Raw genomic sequence first — 21,931 nt, 5'->3', positions numbered from 1 at the left:
GAACAATCACTCCGGATGTTAAATCTTGTAACACTTGAAATTTTTACGATCAACAAATCTATTCTCACAACACAAAGTTACATGATATATATTCATCTTTATGTTTCTGACAACTTTTTACATACCGCAATCACTGAATACTATTTAAAACTTGTCTCTACTTGATTGATCAATATCAAGTACGAATTCGTTTAGCTTATTACAATTTAGAAACTAATTAAAAAATTCAATTGCACATTATTTCAGAAATTAAAGTTTAGTACACACATTTTATAAAATCCGTTTTTTATAACAACGGTAATGCGAAATGATGAAGATTTTAAGTAGAACCGTCCACTGTTGTAAAAAAAATATTTTTGCGTGTCAGGTCGCATGCACTATCTGTTTTTAGCGCAATTTCCATTCTGGAGAATTGCGTTTATTAACCCGTCATTTCTGGGAATGGATGGATGAATGAATGAATGAATGGATGGATGAATGTGTGTCCGCAGCTTTAAGTCGTATCTCCTCCTCAACGAAGCAATATCGATGACTAGTTCCAAAAGCAATTATGTTGAGCAAGTTACGAGGATGAACATAGGCCATAAAAATTCCGGGTTTCTTTCATGGATTTCCCGGAAAAGCCAAAAAACTTCGAAAAAATGCAGTTTTTTGCCCATATCTCGGCAACCAGACCACTTAGCGACTTGAAACATGTACTAATCGATTCCTGCCATAATTTAGAACAATATTGCCGAATAAAGTTTTCAAAAATATCCTTTCGTTCGGTCACAAAATTTTTTTTGAATTAATTAAAATTTGGACCGAAGTAGTAGGCATATTTATCCAACCACACCACACGCGTCATCACGTTCAATAGCTGCGCCATCACGTTCAATGGCTGCGTCATCACGTTCAGTAGGCGCGCAATGGTTTTTAGTCATGTAACTCTATTGTAAATAAAACATGTAAAATACTCTAAAAAAATTAATAAAAAACGTTTTAATAACTAACCAATGGTTTTACAAACCCTGCTCTTGATTTACGCTACGACAGAGCTATTTTTAGATAACATAAGGAAATTGCGCTAAAATGTCACTAGACTTTTTAATTAACTTGTTTTTTAAAACTTATTTAAAATAAATAATTCAGTGATAACACACTAGACAGTTTTTCTTGTTAAGAAATTTCACCAGATCGGCTTGTGAAAGTATTGCCGAACTAGTATAAATGGTAATGTGACAGTATCACGCATCATCGTATTTAAGTTTAAATGGATTATACAGAGTTGATTGTTACGGTGAATGTTGACTTTCACGAAAAAAATAAACAACCATGTTTTATGAAATACTTTTAATTAAGAAATTATAATGTTAAGTGACCGAAAGCAAGAAAAAAAATACGATTTAATAGGGTGTTTCCTGTCATCTCACTATTTTAAAGAACTGTTTTGATTGTACGGTTACACCGTATTATGTCAGAGTATGACCTATTGTACTTTCGGGAATGTTAAGTAGGACACTCGAAAACAACAGCGCATTTATTCATTATGTGTTAGCTCTAATTTTAATGAAAATAAAATGAACATTGACCATTCTATTGTTGTATTATTATAATTCAGTTGTTAACCACTTATGAAACCCTAATTTCAATTAAAATAAAATGAATAGTGATAATTATACTGTCGTATTATTTTAATTCAATTGTAAGCTATTAATAAAACCTTCGAATTTCAAAGAAAATAAAATGAACAACGAGCAGTCTTTTGTCTTATGATATAAACCGAATGTAGCTAATTATAATATTGCTCGTCAGTTAATAACAATTTCCTGACCTGCACTGTAGTCTAATTAATATACAGACGTTTTTAAAGGAAATACAAGTACATGGGTATTTTAAAACTAATTAATAATTTTATATTATGTCACAATAATAATGTTAATAAGCTTTTTTCTTTAAATCTACAAGTATAAAAGCACAATTCGCTATTGAAGTAATTACACATCGAATTCTAGAATATATTTAATAACAAAAGTAAAGTTAAAAGGATAAGGTACCAGCAATACTTGGGTCAGCTAGGTAGGTTTTGTAAGTCTCGGTCTCTCTCGTTTAAAATTCAAAATCTCATTAACCAGGAACAGATATAAACCTACATTTTAGAAGATAATTAATTGTTATGAATATGATTCCAACTGGAAGCTAATTGTTTCTAGGCCTCGCTTCAAGTTTTAAAATACCAAGAGTACATTTTTTACTAATAATAAGCCTTGGCTAATACAAATATTTATATTTATATTACTATTGTTACTGTTGTTAGGACTCCTTGTTACGGATTTAAATAAATATTAACAAACGGCAGGATTCATTAAAAAATCATAATTTAACGTAGGTTTCATTTTTCTTTAGCTTAGCCTACATCTTGTAGATTATCATTGTCATTGTTATTTTAAATAACTTATCAACAGCGGAAATAGCTTTTCTATGTATTTATTTTTTATTGAAGAACTATAATAACTTAGTTTTAAAGAAGAAAAATAAAGAGAAGTTATCATTGGGGGGAAAATATGCTTATGTCAGGAGAATTAATAATAAGAATTATTTGTATTTAGGTCTTTATTATAGAAAACGAAAGTAAGTCCATTTATTTTTTTAATATAAAAATTCATATTTGGTTAGAAAATAACTATCTGGCAAGTACGAGACGTTGGTGACCTACTTACAAGCCCTATTGAGCTATCTGTTAGTTTACAGAAGATTTCACACATGTAAGCCGACCATGATCGATACATTCACTTTTTAGATGTCGATCTATTTTAAGGCAAATACTTTTAGCGGTATGGATAGTTCTTCGTTTGAAACTAATGGTAAAAAATAACTTTGGTACTTATTTTGTTTAACACTACACATTTACAATACATAAATACTAAATAGTATTTTTTATCAAATTGTTTTCAAATTGTTGTTGGTACGAATATCGCGAATTACTAAACTAAAAAAAACCTTTATTAAATTATTGTTTATAAAAATATTGCTGGCTAGTGTAACTTTTTTGTGTGCTCCTTCTCTCAAACAATCTAGTATAGCCTACATGTTTTACCTGCGCCTACCTGTAAAATCGTTAGGACACCTTATATGTAGTGATTACCTGAAGGCAATAAATGTGTCCGTCCTCCCTATTCAAACCACTTCGCTAGGTAATACCTTTTTTTAACAAAGGCGTAAATAGTGAAAAAATGTTTAGGGAAATAATGTATTATTTAGTCTTCGTGAGAGCAAAGAAATTATTTCTACAAAAAAAGTATATCATGTTCAAACTGCAACTACAGAAAGGAGCTAGACAGTTGTTTAAAAGTATATTGTGTGCATTTATCTTTCATGTTTTTGTAGTTACCGATTCCTTTGTTGTGTAGTTTCAAAAAAAAAAATCAACGCATTAATTCGTATATATCTTTTACTTTAGCTTTTAAAATAAAATAGTCAGATAGTAATGGATTTTAGTCCACATGTTAATCTTAATTAGCAGCTTCACACCTAAACGTGAGCCAATTTTAATTAGCGGCTTTAAACATGCCTTACTTACTCCTCCTCATCCAAATGGGCGATATTTCCGCCAACCCTTTAATATCATCTCACCAAACGAGGTTATTCTATCAAGACTAGGAGTTGTCTGTTGTGTTCTACTCGAGTTTGAGTTATCCTATTCCAACATCTAATTTTCAGCTGCTCCTCTCTTGCAAGTAGTTACTCCAAGAGCAAAGTACTTGGGATATCTTTTCAGTTTTGTAGTAGTTCTAACAGTTCTATAATTCATAATGATCTACAATTATTGTCGTCTATGAAAGGTTAGTACATTTTAGAAACTCGAAGCATATAATACCCGGAAAAACGAAGAAACGCCTATGTTGTAAAACAGATTGTATGTGTAAGATAACGAACAAGTTTGCTTGCAGTCTATAGGCTGCTTTACATTCGTTCAATAGAATTACATAGCGCCCTACGACTACAGCTAAATTTGCTCAGCCATCGCTTTGTTTTCTATTACATTAATTTTTGTTTGAAATTCTAATTTGAGATTCTTATATTTTAAAACAATTATTAATGTGTTAAAAGCTTACGTTCAAACAGTAAATGGGAATAATAAGGTAGTATTGAATATTTGTATACTCTGTTTTGAATGCAATTTCATTTTAAAGAAAAAATAGATTTAAACAAACCTTTTTCATTTGTGACGTTTTCTTGAGTGTTTATGATAATAGACACAAGTACACGTGTACATAAATAGATCAAATGAATCGTGTTTTATTTCTTAGACATCGACAACAATGGCAACGTATTCGATCATCATGACGATGTGTACTAAGGGAAACTGTTTCAGATTTTTATTAGGTCTTGCTCTTATATCATGTGCATTGGTTTATAACTTTTACAGGTGAGTTTAAAAAACAACATAATACAGTTTACTTACAGGCTATTAAAATGTAGTTTAATCATGTGATCATGCACATACATTTGCTACTAGGTGGCTTGATCGAGTGTTAGAGAATGATTTATATGATAGTATTCATTCCACCTGCTGTAATAAGTACTTAAGTAAAATAATTAAACCAAGCTAAACATAGTAAAGCTTATTTACTCCCTTATTTTATCAGGGTTAAAAAAGAAACTCTACTTCATCTTTACAATGGCCATCATGACTCGCCGTTCTCCCACCCAACCATAAAACTACCAACAAATCCATCCCCTTACACACGCCAACACCTGTCTTAACCGACACACACTTCACGAACCTTTGAAAATTTATTATGTCGTAAAACAAGTGGTCTTTTATAACCCTGTTCCTAGGCACACAATAAAAACAATGAATGAAGTTTCAGTGTGCACTTACTAAACAGAGTTAAACCGCACGCTACACAGTACAGACTCAAGACAAAAAGAGGAATAGATAATTGTGTCATAATATTATGTTCATACACCATTGTGTCAAATTATTTTGTATACATTTAAGAGCGTACGTCTTGATAAGTAGATTTATAAATTTAAATCAAATTTGAATGAAATAGTTAATTTCTTTATATTCTAAAATTGGAAGATGACCCCATTAGTTTTGTTTTCTTTCCGTAGTTTACATGTGGCTTGTGGTATCATTGTTTAATGCATTCTTGTCACGATATTATACATTTAAAACATCCACCATATTATTTTTAACAAACGTCTGTATCTTTAAGTTCTCCATATATCGCTGAACATACTGATCACATCGCCTAAAAAATGTTGCATAGATAGAGAGAGAGCGACAGAGAGAGAGTGCAGTGCGCACATGGGTTTTATATATTAGGATTTTGAAATATTATTGTAATAAATCATCGTCTCGAGTAATTTAAGTCCACCCTTGTGTCACATTGCTTTATAATACCATTGTGTCATATTGCTTTAGAACACCAGTGTGTATATTGCTTTATAACACCATTGTGTCATATTGCTTTAGAACACCAGTGTGTATATTGCTTTATAACACCATTGTGTCATATAGCTTTAGAACACCATTGTGTCATATTGCTTCAGAACACCATTGTGTCATATTGCTTTAGAACACCATTGTGTCATATTGCTTTAGAACACCATTGTGTAACATTGCTTTAGAGACGCTATTATTAACAACAAATCGAATTTCTAAAACTAATCAAATTTTAATATATCTACTAACCAAATTTTAAAGAATATACTATATTTATCTTCATCAAACAGTAATACTATGGTGGGATACAAAACGACACAATTCAAGGATCCAAAATACAAACTGGAACATTCGCTTTTTCAAGGAACTTTTGACGTCCACTTTTCTCTGGCGACGGAAGAAGAATTCTGGGACGCTGGTCCGATAGATATCTATGAAGCTTTTGCTCAACATTCCTACAAGACTTTAGAGACGTGTAACAATACTTGTCACGTTATAGAGCCTGTGTGTAAAGCTAATAGTTCAAAAGATTTAATTAAATTAAATTTACAAGGTTTAATATATCAGAAACCGTTCCTCGCGAGAGGGCAGTATGTTTTTGAATGGGAGAAAAAATATTTGAGTCATCCCCCTTTGAACGATATTAAAACGCTGCCAGATTTGAAGTTGTCTAAAGTGACAGTTGAAAACACAAGACAAGGTGTGGTCAGGTGTAAGATACTTGAAACTATACACGGTCGTCTGGATGTCGTGGATGGGTACGGGCGTCAGAGAACCAAGGGAGACGATGTGGTCAGGGTGTGGATGAAGGGAGGTAATAACTCGGATTACGCTGTTGTTGGTAACGTCACAGATTTACAAAATGGCAGCTATACTTTCGCTGTCAAATGTTTGTGGAATGGGACGTCTTTGGTAATTCATTTCTAGATTTGTCAGGTCTATATCAACAACATTGATAACAATAACAATAACGATAACGATGACGATAACGATGACGAAAAGATATTATCTATTGGATATTTTTACTTAAATGTAACAAGTGACCAACGCTATTCTTTACAGTTATTTAAAAAGTAGTGTATTATTATATGTGGTTTTTTTTAAAATATATTCTTTTTTTCACTGTATTATTATATAAAAAGATAGTTATTAAAAACTTGTTTATGCATTTTTAAAAGATAATTTTAGTTCTTAACTCGTTAAAGAATAACTTGAATTGATCCTTTTCCTCATGCAAAAACTGTAATGTTCTCAGATAAAGGTAGCCATCTCCTACCCACGAGAGTTCATGCGAGTCGTTATCCATCAGATTCAGGTTGGGGTAGCCAGGTATATGTCAGGAACTTTCATCAAGGAAAATCTTAAAGAGGTATTTCACAACGTTTATGTGTTCAATTTTTTTGTTAACTTTAACGTCCAACTACATACGTTTCATAAAAGAAAAGGAATGATATTTAGGTAGGCCTACATTTTTGTTAACAGAAATGTCCACAAACTATAGCGTTAATGTGTGCTAATCGCGTAGTGTGCCCACTTAAAACAGGTCTTATTGTTCTTAACAGGATACAGTATGTTTCCATACCCCAAACAGACCAGGCTCGGAGTGTATCTGTAACTTCAGCAACTTTGGTTATGAGAATTATTACTGTGGTAGACCAAGACATCCGAAGTATAATTACTGATATTTTTAAATTATATATATGCATATATATATATATATATATATATATATATATATATATATATATATATATATATATATATATATATATATATATATATATATATATATATATAGATTGATTGAGAGAGAGAGGGAAAGATAGATATATATATAGAGAGAGATTAATATATAGGTGTATATGGGGTGTGTGTGTGTAAAGATGATTTTCAAAGAAATAAGAACATAAAGAAATGATTGTTTCCTAAAGATTGACCTGTGATGATTGGCTCTATGGCGACACTTTAAAGGAGGCGCCTGCACACGACGTAACAGCTGCTGAAAAGTATTTGCTTGCAACGATTCGAGGGTGAATAGACTTAGTTTATAGTATAAAAACCATATTTTACGTTTTATGAGTGTTAATCAAATGATATAAGCTTTTGATATATCCACACAGGCATTCAGACAAATGTATATACATTTATAAATATAAATATATTTATATACTTAAATATATATATATATATATATATATATATATATATAGATATATAGATATATAGATATATAGATATAAATATATATATATATATATATATATATATATATATATATATATATATATATATATATAATAGTTTCGCTGTCTGTGTATCTGTGTATCTATCTATGTATCTATCTATCTATGTATCTATCTGACAAGAACGCTCTAGAGAAAACACAAGCAAATTAAAAACGAAGTATGACGTCGTCACATTTAGCATAGAGTAGAAAATAATCTCAAGCCGGAGAGTGCACACATTAATATGACGTCATTGATTCTCGAGTAAACATTGAATAAAAAGGCAATTTTGTCTAATCTAAATGGTTTGCTGTGAAGAGTTTCTTGCATACAATTCTTCGGGTAGGGGCGAAGCCCCATCCCCGATTAAGAACGTCTGAGCCCCCCCCCCCCTCCCTAACTCAAAAGAAATTTCTTCATCGATACTCTATAATAAAATTACCGCCTAATTAATGTGTTTAATCTAAAAAGTGGTTTTCTTGCAATTTCTTTAATGCAATTCTTCGGGTAGTGGCTAAGCGCGACACCAGTGTTTCTTTCAGACTTTTTCCTCCCCAGAGAGGGGTGGGGGTACTTGAAATTTTCGGGGGCGGGTGTAGAATTTTTGGGGAGGGGGCGGACACTGTAAAAAGTATATAATTATATTTCGTTGAATGGGACGGTAGACATGTTTTGTTTTGGGGGTGGGGGTGGGGGGTGGTGTGTGGGGGGTGGTTTTAGTTTAGAGAAAAGAGACAGCACTATCAGCCTAGCGCCCGTTGTATCCTTCCTCAACGCGCCATTTTTCTCGTATATATATATATATATATATATATATATATATATATATATATATATATATATATATATATATATATATATATATATATGTTACCGAGTGTATTTACTCGCAACGCACAATGTTGCCGAGTCTATTTACTTGTGCTATCCTTGACCAGCACACAACATCAACCACAATACGGATACTCGGAAGTGCAGGTTTACATTTATCTCTTTATTAAATGAATCAATAGAAATGCTTCACATAGCAATGCATCAATGTTCCACAAGAATACAATGAACCAACTGACCCCCACTGTCCTCACTAGTTCTCACACATCGGAATACACGAGTCCATGGTTCGGGCTTCCAAACCTATTCTCACAAATCAAAACACGTCTCTACAGTTCAGTCTTCAACTTCTGTTCTCTATTGTCCCGTCTCCTTCTATCCTGCCCTCTCCTTCTATCGCTTCCCAAAATACGCAGTGGCTTCGTATTCGTTATCAGTCCACACCACCTGCATCCGTTGCATCAGCCCAGTTTGGCCTTGATCGTGTCTTAGTTGACATACTGTATTGCGTTCTTATCAATCGTCTTTAGTAACTACACTAGTTACATATATATATATATATATATATATATATGTATATATATATCTAACATATAAAGCTCAATTCTGTATGTATGTAATAAGTTTGTCGTTGACATACTTCGATGGATTTAAGTGTTAGATTATTATCGTGCTCATAGTCTACATTTATGAGTTAAAAATTACTATTGAAAGTGTTGGGAAAAAATTTTCATTTTTCAAACTGATAGTAATAACTGTCGGCATGTTCATTAAACACAATTTTTAAAAAATATAATCTTTTACAAAAACTCTAATTATGTCTGAAAATTATTTATATTTAGTCCTTTAGCACTTACTTCCCTTTGATAAATTAGGAAAACACAATTACTTCCCTTTATAAAACATTGCATATGTGGAAAAGAATTTACTTTTTATTACTTTGTTTTGGTGTTGGGAAAAACATAATTACATAATTAGCGGGGATTGATCAAGTGCAAATGTTGTAGGTAATTTACGGATAAGCTTGGAGTATTATAATTCTTTATTTGGTTTGGTTTGGCACCTACGTTCGTTTAAGTGAGTGCAAAAAACTATGAATAAGTTGGGGTACTAGAGTCGTTTATTAAGCTGAAACATGCGATTCTGCCCCGGGCTAGACTGTGAGCACTTTGCGTTTATGTTCGCGTTTGTGTTTTCTTTGTGTTTAGGTTGGGTTTGCGTTAGTTGTTGCGTTTTGATTTGGTTCGTTTTTGTTCTTTCTTTTTTCGTTTTCGTTTGTGTTTTTTTCTTTGGGTTTGTGTTTGTATTTGTGTTTGTGGTTGGTTTTGCGTTTGGATTTGGTTTGTTTTCGTTTTCTTTTTCGTTTGTTTTTTTGTTTTTGTTCGTATTGGTGTTTGTGGTTGTGGTTTGGTTTATTGTTAGGTTTTTGTTTTCGTTTGCTTTTTTGTTTGTTTTTTCTTTGTGTTTGTATTGGTGTTTGTGGTTGTGGTTGGGTTTGTTGTTAGATTTTTGTTTTTGTTTTCGTTTGTATTTGTAATTGTGTTGGCGTTATTTTTGCGTTTTGTTGTTTTGGTTTTGGTTGGTTGTGGTTTGGGTGGGTAATGCCGGGTTTAAAATGATTACTAACCACACATGTAATGGTCTTTAACAGAAAGGTTTTTCAAAGAAGCCAGAGCAGGGCCGGGACAGCTAGTATCTAATATATAAAGCTCAATTCTGCATGTTTGTAATAAGTTTGTCGTTGACATATTTAGATGGATTTAAGTGTTAGATTATTAAAATCCTTAAGGTCTAAATGTATGAGTTAAAAAATTAATATTGAAAGTTTTGGGAAATAATTTTCATTTATCAAACTGAAAGTAATAATTTTCGGCATGTTCATTAAACACAAGTTTTAAAAAATATAATCTTTTACAAAAATTCTAATTATGTCTCTATTTAGTCCTATAGCACTTACTTCCCTTTGATAAATTAGGAAAACACAATTACTTCCCTTTATAAAACCATTGCATATGTGGAAAAGAATTTACTTTTTATTACTTTGTTTTGGTGTTGGGAAAAAAAATAATTACATAATTAGCGAGGATTAATCAAGTGCAAACGTTGTATGTATTTTACGGATAAGCTTGGAGTATTATAACTGTTCATTAAATTGAAACAGGCGCGTTCGTTTAAGAGAGTGCAAAAGACTATAAATAAGTTGGGGTACTATAGTCGTTTATTAAGCTAAAACAGGCGATTCCGCCCCGGACTAGACTGTGAGCACTTTGCGTTTATGTTCGCGTTAGTGTTTTCTTTGTGTTTAGGTTGGGTTTGCGTTAGTGGTTCCGGTTTGATTTGGTACGTTTTTGTTCTTTCTTTTTTCGTTTTTGTTTGTTTTTTTCTTTGGGTTTGTATTTGTGTTTTTGGTTGATTTTGCGTTTGGATTTGGTTTGTTTTCGTTTGCTTTTTCGTTTTTTTTTGTGTTGGTATTGGTGTTTGTGTTTGTGGTTGGGTTTTTTTGTTAGGTTTTTGTTTTCGTTTGCTTTTTTGTTTGTTTTTTCTTTGTGTTTGTATTGGTGTTTGTGGTTGTGGTTGGGTTTGTTGTTAGGTTTTTGTTTTCGTTTGTATTTGTAATTGTGTTAGCGTTATGTTTGCGTTTTGTTGTTTTGGTTTTGGTTGGTTGTGGTTTGGGTGGGCAATGCCGGGTTTATGATGATTACTTAACACACAGGTAATGGTCTTTAACAGGAAGGTTTTTCACAGAAGCCAGAGCAGGGCCTGGCCGGGACGGCTAGTATATAAATATATATAAATATATATATATATATATATATATATATATATATATATATATATATATATATATATATATATATATATATATATATATATATATGTAAATTTATATATATATATATATGCCTATTTATAATAACAGGTTGCATGCTTTGATCTATATTTCTATTAATCCACATTTTCAGAACACCAGAGCAGCGATCAGTGAGTCATGGGATTAAAGTTCTAACTATAAGCACGGGTATTGTTTAAAAAAAAATTTTGTTATCATATGTATTGTTTTACCTACATTTCTAGATCTTTAGAAATTAAGTCCGTTAATACATTTACATTTGCTTAGACATGTTCCTTTTGTGTGAAGTTCTCGTCTCGACTGAAAAAAAAATACTGAAATGTAAATCTGTTTAAATGTTTCAAAATCATAGTTAATTTAACCTACCTTGATGATAAAATAAATTTCAGGTAAATTGCCTGAAATGAAACCTTGTCGTGAGTCAAATAAAAACGTCACCTGGGTCACAAATACAACCAAAGGCTTCTGGACTTTCGGAAATATCTGGAACTCTCTTATCTGTAAAGATCAAGGAGCGATCACACGTGACTTGACACGGAACTGTCTCCGGAACACTTCCGTCTGGATCTTCGGTGACTCTAACGGAAGACTTGCATATTTTAGTTTTACGGACATAGTGCAGTGTGTTAAAAAAGAGGGGGCATATCCGGATAGAGCAAGCTGTGTTATTCCAGAGTACAATATAAATATAACCTTACTCGCGCATGAACCACCGAAATACGTTTGGACCCGGAGAAGCGACAACTTCACAGGCGTCCCAGACTTTATCCAAACCTTGCCAAGAAACAAAAAACACGTTCTGATCATCCATTACTATCTCCACTACACCGCCGCCCATCTTAGTGTCTTATCCTTACGCATGAGAAAACTCAGGGATGCCATCGAGAAAATGCTGGAGACGAACCCGAATGTTCTAGTCGGTCTCAGAATCCCTCACGTGACATCTAAGTACTACAAAAATCATGCCGTGGGCGGGGACCCCCTGGGCCCCCAGTACATCGAGCTGATAAGGGAAAGGTTCAGAGGTCTAGAGGATAAAGTTGTGTTCTTGGATTTGTGGGAGATGTCCATTGGAATAGAAAATGTTGATTATCATCCACCACAGTATATCAATCGTGAAATGATCAAATTTCTACTATCATTTCAATGTTAATGTATCAAGTTTTGTTTATATATATATATATATATATATATATATATATATATATATATATATATATATATATATATATATATATATATATATATATATATATTATTTTTATTTTTTTTAATTTATTTATTTCAAACAGTAAAATGTGCTTATATTTTTTAACAATAAACAAACGTACATTGGCCCAATGTTTGGATGATAGTACACTACATGTACGGTTAAAAATCAAACAATGAATAGGCGTTGAAACATTCATTGATTATTTTTTTTTTTTAATTTTTAGCAGTTGACAATGTACAATATATAAAGCAGAATACACATATGCATGCCTTCAGGTAATCACAGATCACTTGCATCTCATCACTCCCCTACCCTTGACATATACCTCCACAACAGCGTACAAATCCAAAAGACACATGTATGTATCGCATTGAAACCACCCGCCCTAGTAAAAGGTTCTAAATGTAGGTGGTCGTGATTAGTCTTTTAAATCTGGTGTGATGTAATTTTTAAAATACTGTTATAAAAGAACTTTGATTTTTGACGGTCTTTGTACTTCAGATTATATTTATTTCATGTTTTTGAATGATTAGTAACTAAACAAAAATTTTAATAAACTTAAAAAAAATTGGTTGTTTGTATATTTTTCAGACATAAAATGACTACAATCATGTCTGAACTAGGCCATGTAGTTAAACTTTAAAAAAAAAAATAGTTTAATCTAAAATTGTATCAGTAAAGTTTGAGTGGAAATTACTGTGTGTTTTCTATGAAGATGGGTTTTCAGAATGTCGAACACCAGAGTGAAACTTCAGGATATAGCTCATGCTAGATATAAATATTATATTTAGAGATGTAGCATAAAGTTAAAATATTTTCTAAAGTTCTCTGGTTTTGACACTTTTATTAATTTTAAAATAATTTTAAACATTTTAAATGTTTGAATTATTTTAGGCTTAAGTTGTTTCTAAATTGTTTTTTTTTTCATGAAGGCTATAGGGCTTGTAAGTCTATTTGTTTCTCTTACTTAAAATTTGAAATCTTGCTAGGCAGGGTCGAGAGAATTCTCAAAATATCATTATCACTTTTTACGGTTTTAAATAACTTAACAATGGCGTTGGTAGCTTTTTTTACCGATTTAATAAACATATTCACAATACAACCCCTATAAGTGACTTGATACATCGAGGAGGGGGTAGATCGGGCTGTTGTTATGATACGGATTGACAGTGCTCAGTGGACTCACAAAGAGACCAATCGTTTTTAGTGATCCTTCCTCGGACTTCTATATAGAAACGTCTAAAATAGTGTCATCGAACAACAAACAAACCAGCGATGTGTCCACACTTATTCGACTTTATTTTTCAGTAGTTTAAAATATTGGGGTATGTAAACGTCTAAAAGTGATGAGTCACCTCCCAAAATGTTTTGTATGAGCATCAAGAATGATGTGTCATTTATAAAAATGCTAGTCTCGTGGATCAGCAAGTCATAAAATGAGTCACGATTTTAATAACAACAAGACTATAAGGGTTAATCGTTATAATCTTGTTTTGACAAGTAAAGCTAATTACAAGCTTCCGCTAATCATCTACTTAGGCTTAGCCTATATCTTACTCATAATGTGCGTTCTCATCCATACCACACTCTTCCCTTCTCTTCATTACGCACCTACACCCTCAAAATGTAAACAAAATATATCTAAACATACCAAACTTCATTGTTTTTCCTCGCTGAGTATGTTGATTCGCATCGAATCGAAACAAGTTTTAAGCATATTTAAACCAACTTAATTCGTTGTTTCATTTATCTCTAAACAAGTTTAGTACGTGGCTGTGATTATGTTTTCGCATTTAAACACCATGGAAACGAATTCAACTTTTAACTACTCCGATGAAGAAAAACAATCTGAATTAGAAGAATTGATCTATTTGAACACAGTAGCAATAATTCCCGTCGCTGTCTTCTGTTTAAGTTTATCGGTGATTGGAGTTGTCGGAAATTCCACTATCCTCTACGTCTATACACGCAAGTTCAAATCTCCATTGGGATTTTTCATTCAGGTTTTGGCCTGCTACGACCTGTTGTCGAATATTGTTTTGATTCCAGGTCAGTTTGTGGTTTCTTGTTTTCATACAGATACATTAGCAGTGGCGTAACCAGGATCGTCTCAAGGAGGGGGGGGGGTTCCAATTTTTACCCGGGGACAAACTTTCGAATTGCACCCCTCCCCCTCAAACTTTCGATTTGCACCCCCCCCCCCTCAAACTTTCGATTTGCACCCCCCTCACACTTTCGATTTGCACCCCCCTCACACTTTCGATTTGCACCCCCCTCACACTTTCGATTTGCACCCCCCTCACACTTTCGATTTGTACCCCCCTCAAACTTTTTTCCACCCCCCCTGTCTACGCCACTGTACATTAGGTGGCGTTTGAAAAAAATACGTATTAACTGAACATTGCAATGGAGTCAACCATCTATATAGCGTATAGCAACCTGACCCATAATACACATAATTGTGTTTAAGGGAGTAAGTTATAGATACCATAATTAAGAACGCCGAGAAAGAATAAGAGTAGTGACAATCTACTATATTGATAATAGCCTCTTAGCATACATATATTTTTTTTTTATTTCGTAGAATTTTTAGCAGGTTTACGAATGGATAAGGCATAAATATTAGATAACATTAAAAAGAAATTTAATGTAAATAGGGCACGCTATTAGAAAGATATAACTTAATATTACTAATTTAGCGCCGTAATGAAATCCAAAAGAAGAAAAGAAGACACTCATCATGCAGACAATGTAGAGTTCGCCTGATACTATAACCTCGGCTTATGAAGGGATAATTTTGTCAGCACAATGCCCAGCCAACATTGGTTTACTTATGTGAGCCAGGTACTCATTAGAGCTGGGTGGATGTCCCACAGACCGGTACTCTGACTCCTACTACAAGAATATCGGGTTATAAGTCATGCGCTTTACCGTCTTGGGTTCATTGTGCTGTTTATTTCACATTATCTGTTATCGATAAGTAGAGGTAAAACATATATCATATATTCAATTTGAACCTTTAAAAAAAATTCTCTTTCAAACCTGACGGTCTATAGGGCAAGTGAAGTAGAGTTCACTTGTTTCTGTGACCTCGGCATATGAAGAAATAGTGTGGTCAGCACTATGCCCAGCTGTCTTTGCTTTCCCTTACGTGAGTTAGGTACCCATCATAGTTGGGTAGACTCAGGACGGTCTACTGACTTCAACCCGGATTCGAAAGCGAGACTTACGGGTTAGCAGCTCTCTACCGCTAGACAACTCCGTCCCCACTTTACTCTTAAGTTATTTACCATCATGTTTAAAAAGGTAAAACTATTTCAGACAAAAATTTTTATTTTATTTAGTACATAAAATACAGTTAAGCCGTGGCTCTGTGAATTAGTTTTAGCAATCAAAAAATAGATTATAAAATTTGAAGTACGATTTGATAAAAATGTGTATCATATTATTTATACTGTTTTCAGCTGACCTGCACAATTTGTTTAACCAGTGGAACTTCTACATACCCATGCTGTGTAAGGCCCGTGTGTTTGTTTACTCATTCTCTATTATTGGCTCCTCCACCATGTTGCTTGCTATAGCAGTCACTAGGTAAGTGGGTCGAGACCTCTCACAAGGTGATTGTAAACACTTTTTGTATACGGTCATTAGGGGCTAAATCAATTATCGTAAGCGAGGTGATAGGATGTAATCACCCTTGAATATTTAGCCAGACAGATTGGAACATGGTTAAAATCCAATATTTATGTCGACCGTGTATCCAGCGTCTTCATTCAGAATTTTGATTGTGGACGTTTTTTTTCTACAATGCATAGGCCGTTTATTTAAATATCAGCCTGCTTTTCCCTTTTGGATTACAATCTATAGCCTTTGTCCATCCAATAACAAACTACAAGGCAGCAGTTGTTTAATTTTGGAGTTGTGTCTCCTAGTCAATATGCTGTCACTTAATTTAAGCTATCGAGCCTTATCTGCCGGGGGATTTGAACTCGGAACTTTTTGGTTTAGCAACAATGGGCTTTTGTTACTTTCCAAATGCCCCTGGTATGGAAGTGAGGGAGAGTTTAATAATAGGGACAGGCGAAATAAGTGTTTCAATTCAAATGTCCAAACTTTCACATAAGTAGGTAAACTCCGCATGCGGTACGGGCATTAAAGTTTGAAATCTTATGTTATATACTTCACTCTATATATAAAGAAATCTGTGTGTGTGTGTTTTTCCCACGTTTTCTTTAACTTGCTTTCGCGTCTGTTTGGTTCTCCAATCAAATCTTGCGATCGAAATTTCGGGCACTTCCCGGTTAGCTAGCGCGCTGAAATTTTCAGGGAAGCTTTGTTTCCGATGTCCATAGCATATCCAATTGTTATTATTACTAAATTGATCCATGGAAACATTTTATTGATCATTTTAGGCCGCTATATAATTGTACAAAAACGTGGGGAAAAGGGACATAACCCAGTAACTGTAATTTGATGAAAACAAGGTTCGGGACTCTCCCTCTTTTTGCTTACTGAGTAGTTGTCACGCAGTGTTTGTGTACAAACAACCAGAACGTAACAACTGGTGGCCAGTATGGGGGAACGATATGGTCGAGTGGTTGGGCACACGATTGCTATCCCACTCGGCGCGGGTTCAAATCTATGTGTTCTAGTCAGTAACGTATTCACACAACGTGTTTTTTACGAGTTGTCTTTTTACGAGACTTTAATGCTATACAACTTTTACGAGATTTTAATGCAAACAAACAGACAAAGACTAAAAAGTAGAAAATAATAATCATTAAAAAAGTTTTTAAAAACCCACGTTTTCTGATTGAACTAAAAAGTAGAAAATAAATGTTATACATCACAATAATGCAAGCGATCACTCTACTATAAGCGATCAAAAACGTGGGGCGCCGTGATTTTCTTACAGTTTCTAATACTGTTGACTCTCTACAAGCTCCCTAATAAAAGTCAATAGTATAAGAAACTGTAAGAAAATCACGGCGCCCCACGTTTTTGATCGCTTATAGTAGAGTGATCGCTTGCATTATTGTGATGTATAACATTTATTTTCTACTTTTTAGTTCAATCAGAAAACGTGGGTTTTTAAAAACTTTTTAATGATTATTATTTGTAATCTACACAGTATTAATCATACTCAGATTATTCTTAAATTATAAAACAACACAATGACACTGTGTTGCAGGTACAGAAAAGTGTGTCGCCCGTTCAGCGCACAAGTAACGGTAACCCATGCTAAAATTTCAAGTGTCGCCGTGATGGTTTTCTCCCTTGTCTCCGCCTTTCCCTACGGCGTGTTAAACGGCATCCAGACGAAGAAGACAAGACTGCCTGGTTACCATAGTTACAGCTGCGGCATGGACGACCGCTACCTGGGGACGAAGTGGGCCAAGCTTTACTCTGCGTACGCCTTGTTTCTTTACCTTATCGTCAGTACTTCAATGGTGACGTTGTACTGTCTTATAGGGCTAAAAGCTGGCCGTAGGAGAAAACTAAAATATGCCGACACGCCTTTTGAGATGTGTTGCAGTAGGGAAGGCCATAGCTCTAAAGATAAAGTGGATTATCTGGACTGTTTTCAAGCAACAATCGGAGTAGATGACAGCACACATGATTCAAAAACGAAATTAAATTTTAATGATATTAAAATTTTTACCAACCCTGTTTTTGAAGAAAGGAGGAATATCGGGTGTTCCGCAGTTGTCCAAATTCAGACATTGTCAAAAGCCGGAAAGTGTCGAAGTTTAGAAAACACTAGCGAGGCGTCTGAGAGTATGCTGAGACTTAATTTGTCGGACAAATTTTACTTTCCTACTTTGTCCTATTATAGGCGATGTCACAGTGCGTGTAATTTAAATTATCACACAGCGTCAATGTTAAAACAAAATTTATATTTGGGAAAAAAAGCTTCGATAATCGAAAACCTGCAAGAAAAGACCCAGGAATTGTATCTAGAACATGGTACTGTGAATATGTCTCACAGTTCTGACAATTTTGTAGAATCAAACAACCGAATAGCTAGCAACGATGGTAAAATTAATGTCTTTAAGATGGCAAACTTCAACAAATCTACACAATCGATGACAACTAATTTCTTTCCAAGCAATGACGGTGTCTCTTTTTCAAAATCCGCTGATCCAATACCTAGACAAAACAGAACAACCAAGATGCTTCTCTCCATCACCCTGGTCTACATCTTCACATACCTCTGTTTCCTCTTTCTTGAAGTCGTGCGCGAGGTCACTTCCGTTTCCGTCGTGACCTTTGGCGTGCCTGGGTTCTGCTTGTATAATTTATTCTACCGCGTGTTTCTCGTCAATACGGCTGTCAATCCCTTCATCTACAACTTTTATAACGCCAAGTTTAGAACGGAGTGCCGGAAGCTGTTTACCGGCTGCCGGTTAGGTCGGAAGTTATGAAAACTTCAGTCGATCATACGAAAGCATTCTCTTACTATAGCTTTTGCATAATAGCAATCAGTGTTTCTTTCAGACATCTTTTAGAAATATAACTTAAATATAAAAAATATATAGTTGTACAGGTGTTCATCCCCCACCCCAGTAATTTTAGACATTTTAGACCGCCCCCAAAAGTTTAGAAAGTCCCCCCCCCACCCCCGGATAAATAACTCTAAAAAACACCGATGGTTATGAATTTGGCTAATTATTATGCGTAAAATAATATGTTAAGTCTTATTAGTATATTAGACAAAAATAACAAAAATGTCTTAAAAATATAATATAGCCTACCAGTATTACACTAAATCAATAGTTTAACTAAAGAGATGCGGGTAAAATGACATTGTTATTGGCAATATGATATCTAGCTAAGCATTGGTTGTAAATATTGTATTCAATGAGATGTACTTAACAAATGAATATAGAAAATAGACACTAGTCACGAGAAAGTATTGAGCATTGAACTTCTGGAAAATTCTTTGTTTTCACATGCGTATTTTACCAAATTGTATTGTTTGAAACATGTGTGGTTGGATGGGTTGGTTGGTGATTCTTATTAAATGATGTGGTTGGATTGGTTGGTTGGACGGTAAAGAGTGTAAAAGTTGTGTATACTTGCTAAGTATCTGTAAATCATAACTGTTGTTCCAAAAAATGTACAAGAAATTTCAATTTTATAATACTGCTACTGCTTTAGCGATCCAAAGCTTATCATATATCGAGTACGTTCATGATTTTTAAATATGACCACTTTCCTATTTTAATAATTAGGGGTAATGTTTCTTTTAAAAAACTAGTTGCTCATGTCTCTAACATATGCACTCACATCTGTGTGTGTGTTAACGTGTGTGTGTGCTTGCGTGCGCGTGCGTGTGTGTGTGTGTGTGATTACGTGCGTGCGTGTGTATGTGTGTGTGTGATTTTTGTAAGTGTCAATCATTCATTCAAAGACGGTTGGACTAAGGGTGACTGGAACGCAGGTCTACTCGGAAAACACCTCGTGGGCCTCCAAGTAAAGAGCTCGATGGGTCTCCTGGAATGGTGGTATCCTACAATTATTGGTAATATTAAGGCTATGCATTAAAAAAAAAATTCGCTTGAATTTCGATCAAGTTGAGGATGATCATCAGTCTCTCATGTGGGGAAAAATACACTTTAGAGCCCCTTCTAAAATTTAACGTGTTTTTTGGATTCAGTCAGTCAACACCTTCGGCTAGACACAGTGTGGACCACACCATCCCTTCGGATGCCGAGGTCAATAAACAGAAAAGGAGGTTCGGATCTCGATTCATACGTGTGACTGTAGGTGTCCATACAGTGCCCACCATATCCATTTATATGCCGATGTCAAGAGACATATAAAAATCTACTTTATCTGCCCAACGGATCGCTTTAAATTAAATTTCATTTTTTAAAAATAGCTTAATACTGCAGCCTTCCATATGTGATGAAATTTAACAAAATAATAAACCAACTCTTCCTTAACTTTATATATAATACATGTATGATCTCTTATGGGCAATTAATTCAGCTGAGACCCAATAACTCATCAATATATGTATGTATAATGTGTTTGGGAACCTGAATAAAAATTCACCTAACGGTATCAAACATATATGTAAAATACATGGGTTTGAAATTTAAGCTTATAGTTAAAAACTTGACGCATTGTTTTTACACTGAATTAGGGCAGTACAATATTTGGATTGTCACGTCGGTTTGACAGCATAGCTTAACACTGCAATGATAGTGGACCCACTTGAAGATGGATTCAAGTACCACTTCTTTGCTTTGTTGAAACGATATCTGACGCCCTTACCCCACTTGAACGAAATATTTGGCATACATGATGTTTTCATTCATTCATCCAGAGATTGCAGTAATGTTTAGCCACACCACACACATACAAAAATACAGTATATATATATATATATATATATATATATATATATATATATATATATATATATATATAAATATATATGTGTGTGTGTGTGTGTGTTTGTGTGTCTGTATATATATATATATATATATATATATATATATATATATAGAGAGAGAGAGAGAGAGAGAGAGAGAGAGAGAGATTGAGAGAGAGAGAGACTAACACAACCACGCACTATACACACAACAAATTCAAACAATCACCACATACGCATAGACAACATACACAAACCCCAGTTTTACATACATACTCATACAGCCGCACACACAGTCGCGACAAAGAAGTAGACTCATGTCCACTAGAGTTAAGTGCCTCACAAACTACAAGCATTCAGTTTTAGGTCAGTCAACGGAACATGTCTACATCCTGCTGGAAAAAAAAAACTAGCCACTTATAAAAAACTAAGTTGGAAATTTCAACATTAAACTACTAAATCCGCATCCAAATAAAAACAAAGTATATCAGAATTGGTACAATTTTTTTGTTATATAAATTTGTTGAAATCAATTACAAATAAAAAGTCTTCTGAAAAAGGGTAAAACGTACCAAGTATTAGAAAACTAATATCGAAGATCACGCTTTAGTATTTCAACTTTTATTTCTTAAAACAAAACAACAAGGCTGTGAAAATGATAACAGATTGCAGAGAGTAAAGTTGTATAGTATGTTATGGGTTGGACGAGAGCAATCTTATGTCAGCTTCTAGTTGGACAGATTTCCCACTCAGGATAAAATTATATATTTGTTAACGCCATAAGACAAAACAACTATACTTATTAATACTTGCTCTAAGTTATCATCTACTAGAAGCACGTAATACTTGTATAAATCATTATCTACCAGAAAATGTGCATTAGATATGCGGACACAAATTGTCGATTAAATCACCGGTTGTCTAACTTGATCTTGGCTTCTCTTCACCACAAGCTACAAGAACTTCAATAGTTTCAGAAATTATTTTCTGTAGT

At 33.9% G+C, this 21,931-nt stretch overlaps 2 protein-coding genes across 2 annotated transcripts; both read left to right on the top strand.

The window, feature by feature from the left end:
* Positions 1–3,964: 3,964 nt before the first annotated feature.
* On the top strand, positions 3,965–12,495 carry LOC131955207 (NXPE family member 4). The gene is made up of 8 exons (XM_059319227.1): positions 3,965–4,121; positions 4,290–4,408; positions 5,725–6,346; positions 6,690–6,803; positions 6,997–7,103; positions 7,366–7,464; positions 11,454–11,509; positions 11,731–12,495. Exons 2-8 carry the CDS (start codon positions 4,302–4,304, stop codon positions 12,492–12,494), a joined length of 1,869 nt encoding a protein of 622 aa, XP_059175210.1. The 5' UTR covers positions 3,965–4,121; positions 4,290–4,301; the 3' UTR covers position 12,495.
* A 1,752-nt stretch (positions 12,496–14,247) lies between these two features.
* On the top strand, positions 14,248–18,979 carry LOC131955206 (uncharacterized). Its single transcript, XM_059319226.1, has 3 exons — positions 14,248–14,603; positions 16,019–16,145; positions 17,746–18,979. Exons 1-3 carry the CDS (start codon positions 14,336–14,338, stop codon positions 18,977–18,979), a joined length of 1,629 nt encoding a protein of 542 aa, XP_059175209.1. The 5' UTR covers positions 14,248–14,335.
* The last annotated feature ends 2,952 nt before the right edge of the window (positions 18,980–21,931 follow it).

The sequence above is a fragment of the Physella acuta genome, unplaced genomic scaffold (assembly GCF_028476545.2).
Source record: "Physella acuta isolate Inbredline_101_S28 unplaced genomic scaffold, ASM2847654v3 ptg001058l, whole genome shotgun sequence".
Taxonomy (NCBI): Eukaryota; Metazoa; Mollusca; class Gastropoda; family Physidae; genus Physella; species Physella acuta.
The sequence above is the reverse complement of the archived record's forward strand: the minus strand, read 5'-3'. Positions and strand labels throughout refer to the sequence as shown.